This window comes from Centruroides sculpturatus, unplaced genomic scaffold (assembly GCF_000671375.1).
Source record: "Centruroides sculpturatus isolate CEXI.00-Female unplaced genomic scaffold, Cexi_2.0 scaffold250, whole genome shotgun sequence".
Lineage (NCBI taxonomy): Eukaryota > Metazoa > Arthropoda > Arachnida > Scorpiones > Buthidae > Centruroides > Centruroides sculpturatus.
The window spans coordinates 49,845-68,640 of NW_019384557.1; the positions used below are offsets into that span (position 1 = coordinate 49,845).

Sequence of the window (18,796 nt, forward strand, 5' to 3'; positions counted from 1 at the left end):
TAAAATCAGTCACTTTCTGATAATAACTTGAGATTTCCTTTATTGAGTGAGATCCTTCCACAACAAAGCAAACGTGCGGACTGAGAACGATGAACAGATGTGAATAAAAAATAGCGCTGCAAACTAATGTAACGTCGTATGGTGAGTTTTTGTTCGTATCGTGGAGCAAAAATATGTTCGAATTTTGTGTCGTATCCTGAAAATTTCGTATGCTGGGGCGTTCGTATCCTGAGGTACCACTGTATTTTGCTCTTTTATTACCAAAAAGGTAAGAATGCTGTTCAAGTGAGAAAAAAATTGTGTGACATGTATGGAGAAGATGTATATTGCCAGAATGACAGTGCCAAAACTAGTTTACAAAATTTCGTTCTGGCAATTTCAATATTGAAGATGCACCATGTTCTGGATGGCCAGTTGAACCAAATAAAAACAAAATAAAGGTACTGATTGAAGCAAACTGCTGAATAACAACATGTGAAATCACTAAGAGATTAAATTTGTCAAATTGAACTATTTATGATTACTTGAATCAAATTGGTTTTGTTTTTAACTATAAGACATTTACTTGAAATAACAATGTCAAAAATCACATTGGTCAGTTTTTTGTAAGCAACGATCAAAACTTTTCATGAATGTGAAATCATGCTACTACCAGAAATGATGACAATAGGTATTTGACCAAAATGGTTGATACATAATTCAATAAAATATTTATTTATTATAAAAATATTGTGTTTTTTCCACAGAAAAAAAATGAAATTACTTTCCGAACAACCCAATATAAAAGTAGTTTACATCATTTACAATTCTTTACAATTTTTAATTAAAGTACAGTATCATATTGCAGCACTATGCTAGACAGTTTGCATTTGTTCCTTAACTTGTAATGCTTACAGCACATCAGTAATTTTAACTGAGTAACATTTTAGCTAACAAAATGGAAAATATTTATTTGAATGTGAATGCTCTTGGCAACTGTTTATTCATAGCAACTAAAAAATTATGGCATGCTCTATTTTTCAGGCAATAAAACTATTTTCTAAACAGGAGAAAGAAAACTGAACTGGACATAATTTACTAGTGACTGTTTAGTCGCTGACTAACCAATGAATCAGCAACTAAACAATCACTAGAGCACTAATTTTTGGAATTAAAATTTAAAAAATTACAAATAAACCAGTAATGTTTTGAAAATTTACCATTTTACTGGTAATAAAATAGGCAATAAATAGGCAACTCCTAAATACTAGCAGGCTGGATTACCATTAAACAATTTAGATTATTGCTTTTCCAGTACAGTAGAGTGTCGTTTATCCGAATCAATTGGGGACTGGGGTTGTTTGGATAACTTATTTTTCAGATAATCGATTATGTACAAAAAAATACATTAACCTATCCCATGTTGAAATTTTTCTGCATTGCGTGTCGCTTCGCGTTGAATTTTCGTCAATGTTAAGCCTAACATAAACTTTTTAAAATAATAATTGTGGCTATTGTATCATTAAAAATTATTTCTTTATTTTTTACAAACGAAATAAATATATTGAAAAATATAAAAACCAAAAATATATACTTTAGAAGTTGATCTAGTATCAAAAACGTTTGATTCAACACCACACAAAAATGCCAGGGCTGCCAGCTAAAACACACACACCAACAAAAAAATATTGGAGTAGCCCAAGATATAGCCAAAGATTGCAGTGCCACAGCACTAGTGAAAATTTAAATTTGCCAACTGAAATGCTTTCGGTTAACCGACGTTTCAGATAAACGACGTTCTATTGTATTTTATTTTTATGGATAATTCCAGTTGATACTGAATTGTCGGTCATTCTGAATTGTTGGGCACAAAATTAATGAACATCTATTGTATATTAATTTGTATAAACAATAAAACCAAAACTGTAGAATTACTAAATTGCTTAAACTATATTAATATTTAGTAAAGTTAGTGTTTTACTCAGTTAAAGTTGAAAATAAATTTTGTGAAAATATAAAATGAATAATAAAAGAAAAATTCAAAATAATAATAACAATAATAAAAGAGCTTCTTGTCTTGAAAATTGTTAAAACTAATATCTTAAATACTATAGTAGAGATAACAGATACTGAAATATACCAGTAATAAAGTTGAATTCTGATGATAGAAGAATCATTTTGATGTTACCAGTAGCAGTGTGATAAGTCTCTGTTATCTCTACTATAGTATTTTTGATATTAGTTTCAAAAAATAAAAATTGTTAATTCAGCAAGTGAAAATTATTTTGCCCCTCTTCAAATTGATATACCACATTTTAACTCTATATCAAAATGTGGTATCATTTGACACCTGCTTTAATCCAAAATGCTTTCATGACAAGATGAAATAACTTCACATTTTTTACAATTTGTAATTCTTGCAATGAAGAAATAAAATCATTCCAGCGAAAAGTTCAAATATTGGCTTTAAATAATTATAGTTTTATCACAAATCTTAGATTAATTTAATAAAATAAAATCTATAGTAAACTAGATATTGGACTCTTATGAGAAGAAAAATAATTCCATAATTATAATTTTGACAATAAAATACCGCAATAGGAAAAAAGCAATTCTTGAAAAATGTTCTCAATATAGTAGTCTTGAAGGTTTGAGTCACTACCACTCTTAAGCTAAAGTAACATACTCAATCAGAATGCATAAAAATTACATATTTGGGTAATTCAAAGTGTATGATGACACACTGAAATTGTAAGCTTATTGAAAGGTCTAACATCAGCTTTCAATTTCTTGTATTTGTGTGTGAAAAGATATGGTTGCCAGATACTTCCAGATACAGTTGTTACTTGCCCAGATCATTATCATATTTTAAAGCACGATATATTATCATCATCATTATCATTGTTTTCTATTATATATATATATGTATATACTTTCAGTTTTTAATACTTTGAGGTTGTCTCATTCCCAATCAACTTGAACTATAAAGACTACTGTAATAACTTATGAAGAACCAAACTTATTGTCACTACTTACCTATTTAATGGAATATCTAGAAAGCATTTTTCTCTAATTTCAGGCAATATTTCCTTCTTAGCTTGTAATACAGTCATACCACGTGAAAATACAAAATCTATTAAGAATTTGCAAGGCTAAAATAAAATAAAAATAAACTTAGTAAATTTTTACTTTTATACATAAATACACACAATCAGTATGTAAATTGTATATTATTATTATTATGTTGGGTTTAGTGGGTTATACTCGGTTCACACCAGTGGCTGTGTACTATGCTGGACTAGAGTCAACCAAAAACAAAAATTAAATAAGTGTGTCAGTGTGTGTTTCTGTATTCAGGAATTTCCTAACAATGTGGCATGTATTCAATATAGTGGCCTTCTGTAGTGTGATGTATGTATTTCTATTCAATTGTAATGTTCCCAGGCTTTTGTGTAGTGTGTGGTATGATACCTGTAGAGGAGAGGACAACAGGTACAATAAGCACCCTTTCCATCCTCCACAGAGATTGCAGTTCAGGAAAGTGTTCTGTTAAGACATGTTGCTGTTTTTGTGAGGAACTGTTTTTTCATTCTGGTGCTTGGGTTAGGTAAAGATTTAAAATAATACAGTAGGAATAGTATATACAGTACAGCATTGATTATCCGACCCCCGATTAACCGTCACATTGGTTAACCGACCGTTCTAGTCGGCAAATTTCAAGTGTCCGCTAGTGATGTGGCACTACAATATTTGGCTATGTCTTGGCTACTTTAATATTGTTTTTATTAAATTTTTGCGTGTTTTAGCTGACAACACTGGCTCGACCATGAAAGAGAGGCCAGTATTTAAACGAGATTTAATTTTCTAATTATGAGTGGTTGTTTGTTTTCTGAGCAATAAAATAATTTTAAAATATTTTTTAACGATACAATAGCTACGATTATTATTTTTAAAAAAATGTTATTAGCCTTAACATCAATGAAAATTCAACGTGAAGTATGTTAATAGTGATATACTAATACAGTGGTGCCTCGTATAACGTACTTAATCCGTTCCAGGTGCACGTCCGTTAAGTGAATAGTCCGTTATACGAAACGCGTTTTCCCATAGAAATACGTGTTAAAACATATAATTCGTTCCGTGGCATAAAATAACCGTACTGTACCATAAAAAAACGAAAATGGAGCAGTCACCAATTATGCCGGGTAGTCAGATGTTGTGAGGAGGAGGTGGAGGAACACTTTCTTCACACATTCATACAGATACAGACTTTTTACACATTGCAGCGAGTCTTTTTTTTATTGTTTTTTTAATCGGATTCAGATTCAGGAGAGGCTACTGGAGCTGGCAGGGTCAACTCCTCTTGTTCCATCCTTTGTTTTTTGGTAGCTGGCTTCTTGAAAAACATGTCCAAGGTGATCTGTTTCTCTCTCTTCTTCAACACCTGTTGGAAATGACGGGCAAGAGTGTCATTGTAGAGATCATTGATCCTGTTGGCCTCAGCTCTGTTTGGATAATGAGTGTTGGTAAACTCCTGAACCTCTCCCCATTCGACAAGGAAGTTTTTGTCAACTTTCACTCCTTCTGATGATTTCTTGCATTGTTTCAATTGAAATCACTTTTCTGTTGTTTTAGAAACCTTGATTTGCACAACACTTGAATAAATGTAAATACCCTGCACTGTGTTGATGTACCTAATAAACAAGGAAGCAAGCCTAATCCAACGCTCTGTACTTCAGATATACTGATAATATATTCTAATAACACTAATATACTATAAAAATAACATATTGTCATTGGAAACGGCAAAAGAGTGGAAACATCATTTGCACTTGTTCGTAGAAAGTCCATTGGTTGCATCACGTAACTGCCGAACGGAAAGTCCGTTGTCCGCAACCAGTCCGTTGCTCGAGTCACGTAACGGCCAAACAGAAAGTCCGTTATTCGCAGCGTCCGTTATTCGAGGCGTACGTTATACGAGGCACCACTGTATACTAATTACATGGGATATACTAATATACTATACTAATAATGTATTTTTTCATTCTTTTCGATTATCCTATTTTTTCAGTTATCCAACCAACCTGAGTCCCCAACTGAGTCGGATAATCGATGCTCTACTGTAAATAAAATTAAAGTCAATCCAGTAAATTAATACCTAAAGAGTTAGCAGGGATAAGTCTCAAGATATAATCATGGAGCTAGAAGAAGGAATAAAAGAGAAACTATTCACTGTCAAAGAGTGTATAGAGGCTGCCCGCAACATGCGGACAGAACTTAAAGACAAAGCCATTCAAAGCCTGGCTGGAGTAAGCTTTCTGATTCAGGAGCTCAAGAAAAATTTTAATCAAGTCATCCAGCAACAAAATCTCCACATTGACTCCCTCCAGCAACCTGATAGAAATAACCAGGATTCTGGGACTTTAAGTTATATTTATGTGTGTCTAGCGTGATTGTAGTACCATCTATTAAAAAAAAAACTAAACATAAATAAATAAATATAAAAAACTAACTTAGTGGTTTCTAAGGTAGGCATTAAGTAATTTTAGATAAGTCACATTGGTTGGTTTTTATCCAGGCACCAGAACTTTGGTTATTAAATGCAAAAATGTTTCTATGTTTTCCTGCTTACTTGCACATACCTCTGTACCACCGAACACTGTACACACCTCTCTAGTGATTGGTTGTGTCTGGTTTCTAGCCCAATTCCTAATAGGTATCTTTTGATTTTTTTTTAGCAGCAGATGGCATATATTTACTTCTTTTGAGGTTTAAGGCATTAATTCTCTTCAAATTCACTTCAAAGAGCCTTCTATTTGGAACAATCAAAAATAAATATATGTATTTTGCACCCTCTTCTGGCTGGTGTTCTTCTATCCTAAATACCACATTAGCATAAGACTAGTAATTTGTTTCTGCAGAGGTGTATTATTTCTCTGCTATTCTTATTGAACAGTTTCTCTCCTATACCAATCTTCCCCCAACAATGTTGGCAGGTTTCTCTTAGCACCTTTACAGCAGCCTTGCTCTGCAGGCAACACTCCCTTAAATAGTATGTATTTGTTTCGCTCCTTCTTCACATTACACATTATAATACATTTTACATTTCTCATTGTTAGTTCTTAGGCCTCTTAGTGCTCTCAAAGCGGGAAGATGTCTTTTCTATAGAACTGCAGAAAAAAAATCCTCCACAGATGCCTTATTTCCTGGATGAGTTCTGTGACAAGTTTTGTACATTGTGAGTGTTTGGAATGGCTATGTCTATAATGTATGTGATTTTATTGTGTTTGTCAATGAGTGTGATGTCTGGTCTGTTGTGGTAAATTGTTTTATCTGTGATTATGGCTCTGTCATAGTACATTTCTTGCGTATTATTTTCCAATACTGTCTGTGGGATATACTTGTAGTATGGTTCGTGAATGTCTACCAAGTTGTGTTTCTTTGCAAGCTCTTGGTGTATTATATTTGCTACTTGATTATGTCTGTGTAAATAATCTGTCTGTGCCAAGAGCTTGCACCCAGAAGTGATGTGTTGTATAGTTTCTGGCATGATGTGACATTTTCTGCATGTGTCATTTGTGAGTGTTGTATCTTTGAGTATGTGTTTTCTGTAGTTTTTAGTATTTATGACCTGATCCTGTATGGCAATCATGAATCCTTCCGTCTCCCCAAAGAGGCATCCCCGATCTAACCAGCTGTTTGACGCAGTTTTGTCAACAAAATCCTGGGCAAGGTCATAAGGATGCCTGCCATGGAGTGCCTTACGAGCCCACGATTGCTTGATGGTGTCTATGCTTTTTATATGTTGTGTCATGTCTGTATGATGTGAGTGTAAGTTTAATGGTGTGTTATTTGAGTCTGCTAGAGTTACTGCTTTATGTAATTGTGATGTTTCTTGTTTCCTGTAGAAAAACTCTCGCAGTGATATTATTATTATTATCATCCTTACAATATAAGAAAAAAAAAAAAAACATTATTAAAACAATAGTCTATTTAAAGAAATTCTCATGAATAAAATCAAATGAAAAAAATAATGTATTTATTGTATTGTAAAAATTTACTATAATAAAATAAAAAGTTCTATATTTTCAATATTACAATGGAGACTGTTCATCATTTTGAGTTCAAGACTAAGCATTTCATGAAAGAGAAAATGTTTATTATAATGGCTTCTAAGAAATGAGTTTTATTACTGATGTTCCCAATGTATATGATTGCCTTTGACTGTTCTAATGTAATGAAACATTGTCAGTGTATGACTATATTCATAAAGAATAGCACTAAACTTTTCATAGAAAAAAAACCTTATATGTATAGAATTTAATTTAATAAAATAAACAGTTTTAATTAAAATTATATTTTCAATGTAAGATAAAATGTTAGTGAATTATATTACATTTTTTTTTTTCATCATTTTCTTTCCTACATTCTCTCACAGTGTACAAACTTCTCTCATGTTTGAATATATAATTCACATATCTAAGAATATCATTAAATATGAATTTTGTTGCTAGTCATTGGTTTTAATATACTTCTATTTATAAACATCTGATAAATAAAACAATTTTCCTGAAAATGCATAGAACAAATTATACAATACTCTTAGGCTTACAAGGAGAGTTATGATGCAGGTATTGTGGTTTTCAATGATGATTTTGTGAATAAATCTTGGTTTGAACCTTTATTGAGCAAAGAGACAAAGCATGCTTCTCAAACATTTTCAAGAAAATTGAAGTTAAAAAATCCCAAGCAACTTATGCCTTGTAAAATCTTTCAATGAAGATTCTATGACTTGACTGCAATGTTCCTGACTGCTAATTATGAGATTCTTGGTTTGCAAATCAATATAATTTTTTGCTTTTTGCATTAAAAAAATTGTAAAATTACATAGGATTATACACTTTGTCTATTTTTTTTTTTTTATTAAAATGGCATGTTTTCTATTCCTTGAAAATTCATTTTTGGAATTGTTTGGAAGTTTAAAATAAATTTAAACTTTATTTTTAAAATTGGAACAACTAATTATTTTATAGTTTATGATTTTATTCTTACTTTATAATGCGTTTTTACTGTCTGCTTGTTTTATTAGCCATGAAAAGAGAAAAAAATAAGAAACCAGAGAAATGACATTGAAAGATGATTGTTTACTGTCACATACAACGATTTAATTTTATATTGAAAGCTACTTATAACTAATAATTTTTTGAGATTATTTAATTATTTAAAATGTCAAATTATTCATAATATTCTAACATTCCAAAATGCAAAAATGTTTGCATTTACTTTGGAATGGACAGCAATTTGAAAACAAATTTTTCAAAGAGAAAATGTACATTTTTAATTAAAAAAAATAGACAGTATATGTAAACTCATGTAATTTATAAATATTTTAGGCTAAAATTGCATTTATTTTGAAAAATGTTTACTCAGAGACATGAACCAGCCAACCTTGAGATAATCAGTCAGGTACAATGTTGCAAAGCCACAGAATTTTCATTGAAAGATTTTGCAAAGCATACTAATAAGTTGCTCAGGATTATTAAACTTCAATTTTCTTGAAAATGTTTAAGAAGCATTCATTCTTCCTTTGCTCAATAAAACTTTATATCAAGGCTTAACTACATAATCAATATCATTATAAACTATGATGGCCAAGTTCCGATCCTCTTGTTAGCCTTAATTTTTGCTATCAATTCCTTCAATAAAGTGAGTTGGAATGAGGAAAATGATCCTTATTTATTACCTCTAGCAGATATAGCAGCTTAACTCATTCAGTTTTAACATTCATTCAAATCTACTATTTAATTTCCATCAATATTTTTCTCCTTGTTTTTATAATATACAGTGACTAGAAACATCCAATTTATCCTCTGTCTATTTTTAATCACCATTATTCTTTAACCTTTTAAGCAGTTATTGTTTCTTTCGAAGAATATGAAATTCTTTTTCCTCCTATACCCTCTTAAAAGCTAGATTTCCAACTAAACAGAAAATGAAAATCTGTTTTTCTTCTTCCTTTTCTAAGGGAAGAGGAAGAGCAGAGGTGTTTTATATATCAGCTTTTTCTGAATTTTCAAAATTCTTTAAGCCTAATTCCACATTACTCTGCAAATTCTGCAAGATGCTATAACTCATCCTCTGACTTCATTCAATTAGAGATTCTAATGTTTTCCTAATCAGTAAAACATTATTAACCTCAGTAATATAAATTAATTATAACTTTCTAGAACATTAATGGATAAAAAATTAAAGTCATATGTAAAAGAGAAAGTTTTGAAAAAGTTTATATAATAACTATCATTTTAACAAATTGAAATAATTTCTAGTTTTATGAAATATAACTTACTTCTTGTTCATTTATCAACAATTGATATATTTTTACATGGTATTCTCCTTTTCCTAACACTCGCCCAAGCTTAACTGTCAGCTGAAAATAAAAATTAAATTATTAATTTTAATTATTATTACATAATTTTTTAAATGAATATTAAACTACAAATAAAAAGTAAGAATATCACACAAAGGACCACATGAAAATTATATATACAAATAATAATGAATTTCAATTGATTACTTTAATCAATTAAAATTTCCTTTGGGGGACTTTGGGGAAGGTCCCCAAGTCCTCCCTCCATCTTAGTCATCCTGTTGACCTCCAACCAGTGGGTCTATTGTTATAGGCTATCTATAACAAAAGATCATGCAGCCTGTCTATATGTTCCTTCCATCCATTCCAGTATTCTGTAATTTCCTCCATGATATGTTTAACGTTTAATTCCTTTTAATTCTACCTCTTTTCTAATCTAGAGTGTCTAGCTAAAAATCTGTACATTTGCATTTCTGCTGTCTCTTTTCTGTATTTGTCCTTCTTTCTGCAAGTCCATTATTCACTACCAAATTTTAGTATTGGTTTAATGAAGATATTGTAAATTTTAACATTTAACAAATCCTCTTTGGATATACAGTAGAGCGTCGATTATCCGAAAGTCAATCATCCGAAAGAATTCCAGTCAGCAAATTTAAATTTTTGCCAGTGCTGTGGCGCTGCAATCTTTGGCAATGTCTTGGGCTACTCAAATATTTTACGTTTTTGATGCTAAATTAACTTCTGAAGTATAAGTTTTATTGTTTTTATATTTTTCAATATATTTATTTTGTTCGTACAAAATAAAAAAATAATTTTTAACGATACAATAGTCTTCGTTAGGCTTAACATCGACGAAAATTCAACGCGAAGCGATACGCAACGGAGAAAAATGTCAAGATGGGATAAATTATATTTTTTCGTACATGATCGGTTATCCGAAACATCGATCCTCCGAACAACCCCAGTCCCCAATTGATTCGAATAATCGACGCTCTACTGTATTATATATAGCACTGGCAAACAGATTTTAACATAAGTTATTCCTCAGATTTGTCACAATCAATCTTCTGTATTCTAAATCTTTTTCTTCCAATGGATTTACAATGCATCCAATATATTTGAATTGATTGACCTGTTCTGTGGGTATATTATCAATAACTGTTTCACTTCTGATTAAGTCTCTCTCTTTAAAGGCTATTGTTTTGGTTTCGTTAAGAGATTTTCATATTATATTGTGGGATGGTCTAGTTTAAGTATGTAGAGTTTTTGTAAATTGATCTACATATTATCAGAAGTAGGTCAGAGTACAATAAAATGTATAAAATTTCTATTTCCAATTATGACTCTTGGAAGCGTGTTTTTTTGCAGCCTTTCCTAAAACATTTCTCCACATATAAATTGAAAAACAAAGAAGAAAGCCTGCTGCCATATTGAATCACTGACATATTCTAATTAGTTCAGTGATAATGCTGTCTTACATTAAAATAAAATTATCATTTTCTATCAGAAGTCTTTTATAGTACTTTTTAAATTTGAAAGCTATTTTTAAATTTGAAATTCATCCAAAATATTTAATTTGGTAGCCGTAGTTATATTGTGCCTCGTTATATAGCAGATTCAGATATAGCGCTCTGATTTTTGGTCCCCAAATTTTATAAGCACTTGACTCAATAAATTTTAAAACATTAATTGCCATTGAATTTCTTTTTGAAATGAAATACAGTATTTTATTTCTACTGTTATCCTTGAAACTACCACTGCAGGTGAAACAATAAATTCATCAAGATATAAATGAGCAAAACAGATGGACAGATCAATTATCATTTATGTTTTCTTTTGATATTAAAAGTTGTTTATTTATTGATTTTAAGTACTGTACTGTCTCCTCATTTACAACTGTCTATGAATTCAAAATTTCACACCTTTATGTGAATTGGCTCAATACCTTCAATTCTCATAAAGGTGTGAAATTTCCAATTCACTGTGTAATGTGTACAGAAAAGATTTCCTTATTTCCAAATGAAAAGTTCTAAAATTTTTATACAGTAGTAACTTTATTTTGCTTTTTAGAGAATTTTTACTCTATAATTTTATAAGTTTTGATGTTCTATTATATGTTCAATATTTATTTTTAAATTTTCAATTACTGTAATTATAATTTTTATTAAAAAATATAAATTATACAAATTTTTAATAAGCAATTTATTATGAAATACAGTACTATATAATAAAATCACAACTGATATTTTGATTTTATCTTTGACAGTATTTGTCTTTAAATGTCATTATTAAAGAAACAATAATACTAAATGGACGTTCATGGTATTGATGTTTACATGAACATCCATTAATATGCTATAACCACAAATAAAATTCAGTATTGAAAAACTAAGCTTACTTTATATCAGAAAACACTTGCTGATGAAAGAATAGAGGATACAGATTCCATAAAATGTATAATCTGTTTAGTATAAGCCCAGAATTTTTAGTATACTCAGTTATAATGTGCTTTTTCTTTACCTCCTAACAAGTGTGATATAATTTTATTTTAATGTAAGACAGCATTACCACTGAACTAATTAGAATATATTAGTGATTCAACATGGCAGCAGTCTTTCTTTTTTGCTTTTCAATTTATATGTGGAGAAATGATTTAGGAAATGACTACAAAAACACACACTAACAAAAGTCATAATTAGAAATAGAAATTTTATACATTTTATTGTACTCTGACCTACTTCTTCTAAATTGGGATCTGTTAAAGTGAGAGTTTATTGTATTTTGAAAATTCATCTTCAAATTATTTATATTAAATAAGACAGTTTTTTAAGAAATAGTTTCAAAAAATTTTTTCTGAACTTCCAAATATAAAATGAACACAGACAATATGCCCATAAATTTTTAGTGTTTTCAAACACTAATAATTCTTAGCATAAATAAAAATAAAAATTGAAATGGATATATAGAAACATACAGTCACATTTGTATCTATTAGAACATACTAAATATAAATATCATTTAAATAATAAAATTTTACCCTAGTGTCATCACCATATTGTGTTAAATTTTCTGCCATCCTCATACATTCAAATTCTTGATTGTTCGAATATAATCTGTAAATCTGTAATACATACAAATTCAATTAATCAATTTTGATTAAATTAGAAATATAACACTATAAAAAAAAATAAGAAAATACATTTTATAAAGTAAAAAGTAATATATTTCAATATTATTGTAAACTAACAAAATATTTCAAAATGCATTATTAAAAAATTACTATTAAAACATGTTTTTCTTGAAGGTTTTTATTTTAATTTATAAATATTATGTTTTTAACACGATTACTTCATGCCAACTCAATTTTGGCATTGTTTAGTCTTAGTGGATCAAACTATCAGAATCTGTTTCAACTGTTAAGTTAGTTTAGTTTTTAGAAAAAGTTCTAACTAAGCAACTAAACAGTCTTAACTAAAAGATGCCAAATTCAAAACTATTTCACTATAAAAATTTACCTTAAAATATTGTGCAGCTACTCCAATCCATCGTTCAAGTTCTTTCTTTAAATTTCCAAGTGTAATTCGTTTATCCACATATACTCTAAGCACTAAAGCAATACATTTCATATTTATAAATATACATATTTTAAAATATTTGTACAATTATTAAAATATATTAAAACTATTAAAATTAAATGAAAAATTTAGTTTCATTTTATTCCTTAATGACAGATATAAAGAATGAAAAAGGAGATAAATATTATGTATCATTTCCATATATTAAAAAAATAGTTTTTTTTTTTTTTTTAAGAATAGCCTTTCAAATAATGTCATTCTAGCACCTAGCCTTAATAATCATATATATAGTAATATTAATAGAATAAAAAGAAAATATAAAGAATATAGAAAAGTGACAGGTGTGATTATAGTATCCCCTATTTGTGTAAAAATAAGAGAATATATGCAGAAAAAACAGGATGTTTGAATGTAGATTCAAAAGTGCATGAATATATGATAAGATATAGAAATTCACCCTTATATTTGCATGTGGGGGAAAAAAATGGTTGTCATGTAGATAAACAGAATGTTAAAATATTATATAGAGAAAAAGGTAATCATAAAAGGAAAGGAAACTTGTAGACCACTTTGACATTATGAAACACAAAAAATAACAAATTTAAATAATGGTATAATAGTTAATGCAAATTTTATGACTTGGCTACTTGGGACAGTATAGTGAAAGGAATCTATTTGTAATCATTAATTGAGTTTGTGCAGATTTATTATAAAAATTTTATAAAATATATGCAGGCATGTAGTAGTTTTTGGACATTTCTTTTTATTTTATGTGATTTATGATTTGGTTTATTGCATCATTGTAGGATGTATTGAAGAGGACCATGATCCAAAATGCACAAACATTAAGGATTTTAATAACATATATTGATAATATCTTTGTCTGCCTAATGTCAGTCATTTCGAAAAGGCATTGACTGTTTACATCAGGAATAGATAGATACAATATTTAGTTTTACTAAATTTGTGAAGTATTAGTGGATTAATCAATATTAAAACTCAAGTCATAGTTTATATGATTTAATAATAAAAATTGATATTTGAGATTGTACCTATTCTGAAATTAATTGCCTAAAATTTTCTAATTTGTCAACTCTTTCTAAAACACCTTTTAAATAATGAATAAACAATAGACAATACAAAAAAAAATAATCAACTCCACCCTTCATTAATTAATAAATTAATTATCAGAATAAAATGCCAGTAATAATGATAATACTGTTATATTGATAAAAATTAGTTTATGTATTTTGTTTTACTGTCAAAAGCATTTTGTTCTACTAGTATCAATTATTTACTGGCATCAGATTAACAGATTAAACAAATTAAATATTACTTAAATTTAACAATAATGAGCTTATATATATAAAGGCAAAAAACTGATTGTATTGCAATCAGTTTTTTGCCTTTATATACAACATTAAAAAATTTTGAACAGGTAGAAATACAGTAGAGCGTCGATTTTCCGAAAGTCAATCATCCGAAAGAATTCCAGTCGGCAAACTTAAATTTTCGACAGTGCTGTGTTGCTTCAATCTTTGGCTACGTCTTGGGCTACTCAAATATTTTACGTTTTTGATACTAAATTAACATCTGAAGTATAATTTTTTATTATTTTTATATTTTTCAATATATTTATTTTGTTTGTACAAAATAAAAAAATAATTTTTAACGATACAATAGTCTTTGTTAGGCTTAACATCGACGAAAATTCAACGCGAAGCGACACGCAACGGAGAAAAATTTTGACATCGGATACGTTAAACTATTTTTTCGTACGTAAATCAGTTATCCGGACAACTCCAGTCCCCAATTGATTCGGAAAATCGACGCTCTACTGTATTACATATTGTTATTGTTGATATAAGCAATTGTTAATTTGATACAGGAAAATTTTAATTTATAAATTATCTGTTAAATAAGTTAAATCAATATTATTGTTTAAATATAACTTAATTATTAATTCATGTAATTTATTTTATTTATTGAATATGATCTATGAAAATTCTGTATATTTGGTTCTTACACGTTATTTATAAAAAAATCTCTTGGTTAAATCTACAAAATGTCTGATATTCTGAGAAACAAATGTGTCTGGACATTTTATTATATTCAAACTTTTCCAGACTATTATTGAGTTAATATTTAAATGTATTTAAAGACAGATATTAACATTCAATTTATTAATGTCTAGTGATTTACGAACAGTAATATACTGTATAACAATTATGATTCATCAAACTTCTTTTAACAGATATGTGAAAATTTGGAGTAAAACTTATCCAAAAACTTAAACTAAATTAATTCATAGCTATGTAAAAATACAAAATAAAAAATAAATCTTAAAACAGTTATTCTATAAAGAAATCTTTGTTTTCAAAAATTTTGAAATTTATCATCTATAATTGGAAAAAAAAAAAAAAATTCATATCACAACCAGCAAGTCGACAGCACATATTTAAAATTTATACTTCCCCGTCATACCATAAAAATTATATTTATAATTTCAAATAACAAAAAGAAAAAAAATTCAATTATAGAATTCTCATTGTAAAACTTAACTGAATTTTTATAACTGATTGCAAAAACAAGTTTTTTTTAGCTAAAGATGAAAATATTTTCAGAATTATATTATCTGAAAACATTCTTCTTAATTGAAATTTATGTAATTTTACCATATGTTTAAACTGTATTATTTTCATTATTATAAATAAAAGTTAAACTAACAAGTTATTTTCAACTTGCTGGTAAATGTATTGAATATTTTTAGATTTTTATTGTAAAAAACTATTCTGTACATTTACAAATATTAATAGAGTTTATTAATACTAAAATTATAAATATTTGTACACAATACTTAACTTTTTTCACCAGTTTCAATATCAGTGTAAGGCCAAGCTCTAAAATATCTTTTCACTATTTCATTTTTTGCTTGTTCACCAAGATAAAAACCATCTGACTGCCAGACTTCAGAAGAATCTTTCTCTGCTTTGTTATAATCTCTTGTATTTTCTTCAGGAGAAGAAAGATTTCTGTCATCTTCACAAGGTTCATTATCTGGAGAGCAACTACTACTACTATTACAGACACTTTCATATTCAATTCGTTTAGTTACAATAATATTTGCAGCATTAGTACCATTTAATAATTCACTCACTTTATGATGAGGTTCAGGATCATTTTCAATTTCATTACACATAAGATCTGGAGAATTATTTCTTGGAGATAATTCATCACCAACTAATGTCCTTTCACTGTCTGTAAGACTACTATCTTCTGATTGATCACTATGAACAGCTTGAGCACTAAGATAACTATTTGAAGAATCACAATATTCACCATCACCTAGACCTTCATCATAATCTTGTGATGCATCAGATGATACCAAAATGGGACTATTTTTTGGTAAATCTAATGATGAAATCTCCCCCATTCTATCACCTAAACCTAAATAAATATCTTTACATTAATAATATGATATCAGTTATTTATAAAAAAATCTCTTGGTTAAATCTACAAAATGTCTGATATTCTGAGAAACAAATGTGTCTGGACATTTTATTATATTCAAACTTTTCCAGACTATTATTGAGTTAATATTTAAATGTATTTAAAGACAGATATTAACATTCAATTTATTAATGTCTAGTGATTTACGAACAGTAATATACTGTATAACAATTATGATTCATCAAACTTCTTTTAACAGATATGTGAAAATTTGGAGTAAAACTTATCCAAAAACTTAAACTAAATTAATTCATAGCTATGTAAAAATACAAAATAAAAAATAAATCTTAAAACAGTTATTCTATAAAGAAATCTTTGTTTTCAAAAATTTTGAAATNTTGTGTGATTAAGAATTTGACTAAATAAATAAATAATTTAAATCTGCATATATATGCTTATATTTTTTCATATTTCAATGAATTGAGAAAAACATTTCACAAATCTACTTAAAAGACCAAATATGGCTAATTATATATAGATTAAATTTTATAAACATAGCATTTCTATTTTCTAGTTTCAGAACAATGGATATGAAGTTGTTTCATAGATAAAAAGAGAAAATAATTAATTTAAATTTGTGATTAATTAAATTAATCACAAATTTTTTATAACAACCAAAACATAAATAAAAATTTTCTTTTATTAACTATTCTGTCCTGTAAGTGTAATATTTTTAAATAAATAAAAAGAAAAATTGATTTTATGAATTTTTTTTTTATAATCACTCAAAATACAGTAATGATAAATTTAAGATTAAACGAGAAAAATAAATTAAAACTTTGATATACTTTCAACATTTCCTGAAAAGATCAATTCATAACAAACTATATTGATTATATATGGTCATCATATATAATTTTCTCATGGCTGTTAAATTCATTATAAAGATTCCATATTTAATCTGATAATGAAGAAAATAAAAATTCTATAGGATTTAATTTTGCTATAATATGTATAATTATTGCTTTGTTATATATTATAAATGTTCAATCCTTTTCTATTCAAGACTATTAAAATTAGATATAAATCACTAAAAGCTTGATTACATAATTGAACATTTTCAAGTCCTCTCTTAAAATCCTCAGATTACACATAACTACCACCTATTATTTCATACTGCCATTAAAATTAGTCTTTTTTTTTGGCTTTTTGTACTTTTTTTGGCTTTAAATTTTGACTTTTTGTAAATAGTCCAAACTTCAAATTATGAAAAAATTAGTCTTATTTTATTATAATATTTCAAAAAGTTATTCATATTAAAAGTATAAACATGTTTAACTTATCTTTTTCAACTCCTAATATTCTTATATAATATTTTTGAGAGTGCTAAATAAAATTAAAATTTAAGACTTGAAAATAATAAATTATATTTCTAGGAAACAAAGACTTCAAACATAAATTAATCTAATACACACAATATTTACAGAAAAAATTTTTTTTCTGTTTAGAATATTTTGGAATATAATACTGAACAATTTGACATATTTCATTCATACTAAAGTTTATAATGTTATTTCACATTTACCAGGACCAAAATTATTTGTAAACATTTATAAAACTGAACTGCGTTGCTTGTAATTATTTCTAGTTGATCAGATCATTCTGATTTAATTTTTATTTTGAAATTTCTTACTTTAATTATCAAATTATACAATTTTTTAATTGTTTTCATCTGTCAGAAAATAAATTTTCATTTTCTTTTCAATTTAGAATTTCTTAGAAATAACGTCATTTCTTTTTCTAATTGTTGTATTTATCTATACTAATATTATAAAGAGGTAATGTTTGTAAGTTTGGATGTAGGGGGTAATCTCCGAAACTACTCATTCGATTTCAAAAATTCTTTCACCAATATTTAGAATGGAACTTCAGGGTGGACATAGGCTGTATATTATTCCATTAAACATTCATATAAATTAAAAGATATCATCTAGGGTTAAGGCTTTTATGTCCAACAGATGGTGCTAACTCTGCAAGTAGGACGACTAAAGTTTGCTTTTCTGTGAGGATGAACTAAAGCAGATTATCTTCTATCTATCTATATAAATAAAAATGTAATTTTCATTTGTTCCTATTGATTTTTTTGAAATTTTGACACAATGCTGCATTTGAATACACATGTGTTTTTATATAATGCACATGTTGAAATTCCCCCCACGAGGGTCAGGATTAAGGCTTACCGTAAAGAACTCTGCTTCTATTATACTATTTTAGATGCGGTTTTTTGTGTTTTTGATTGCGTTTTAATAGGGTATGTCAAGAGAATGTACACTAAGAAGGGATTTTTTGAAAAATTCCCCCCCCCCACATTTATAATAGATACATTTTGAGCCACAACAACACGTGGCGGGGTCTGCTAGTCATA

General features: G+C 28.1%; 1 protein-coding gene across 1 annotated transcript in view; it reads right to left on the reverse strand.

Annotated features, from left to right (window-relative positions):
- LOC111623908 (ubiquitin carboxyl-terminal hydrolase 47-like) overlaps positions 1 to 18,796 on the reverse strand; it is a 149,881-nt gene that overhangs the window by 15,801 nt on the left and 115,284 nt on the right. Inside the window, exons 29-33 of the mRNA XM_023366640.1 lie at positions 15,784 to 16,368; positions 12,862 to 12,953; positions 12,384 to 12,467; positions 9,326 to 9,406; positions 3,016 to 3,131 (exon numbers count right to left, since the gene is read on the reverse strand). Coding sequence (XP_023222408.1) covers positions 3,016 to 3,131; positions 9,326 to 9,406; positions 12,384 to 12,467; positions 12,862 to 12,953; positions 15,784 to 16,368 — 958 coding nt within the window. The remainder of the gene's footprint in view (positions 1 to 3,015; positions 3,132 to 9,325; positions 9,407 to 12,383; positions 12,468 to 12,861; positions 12,954 to 15,783; positions 16,369 to 18,796) is intronic.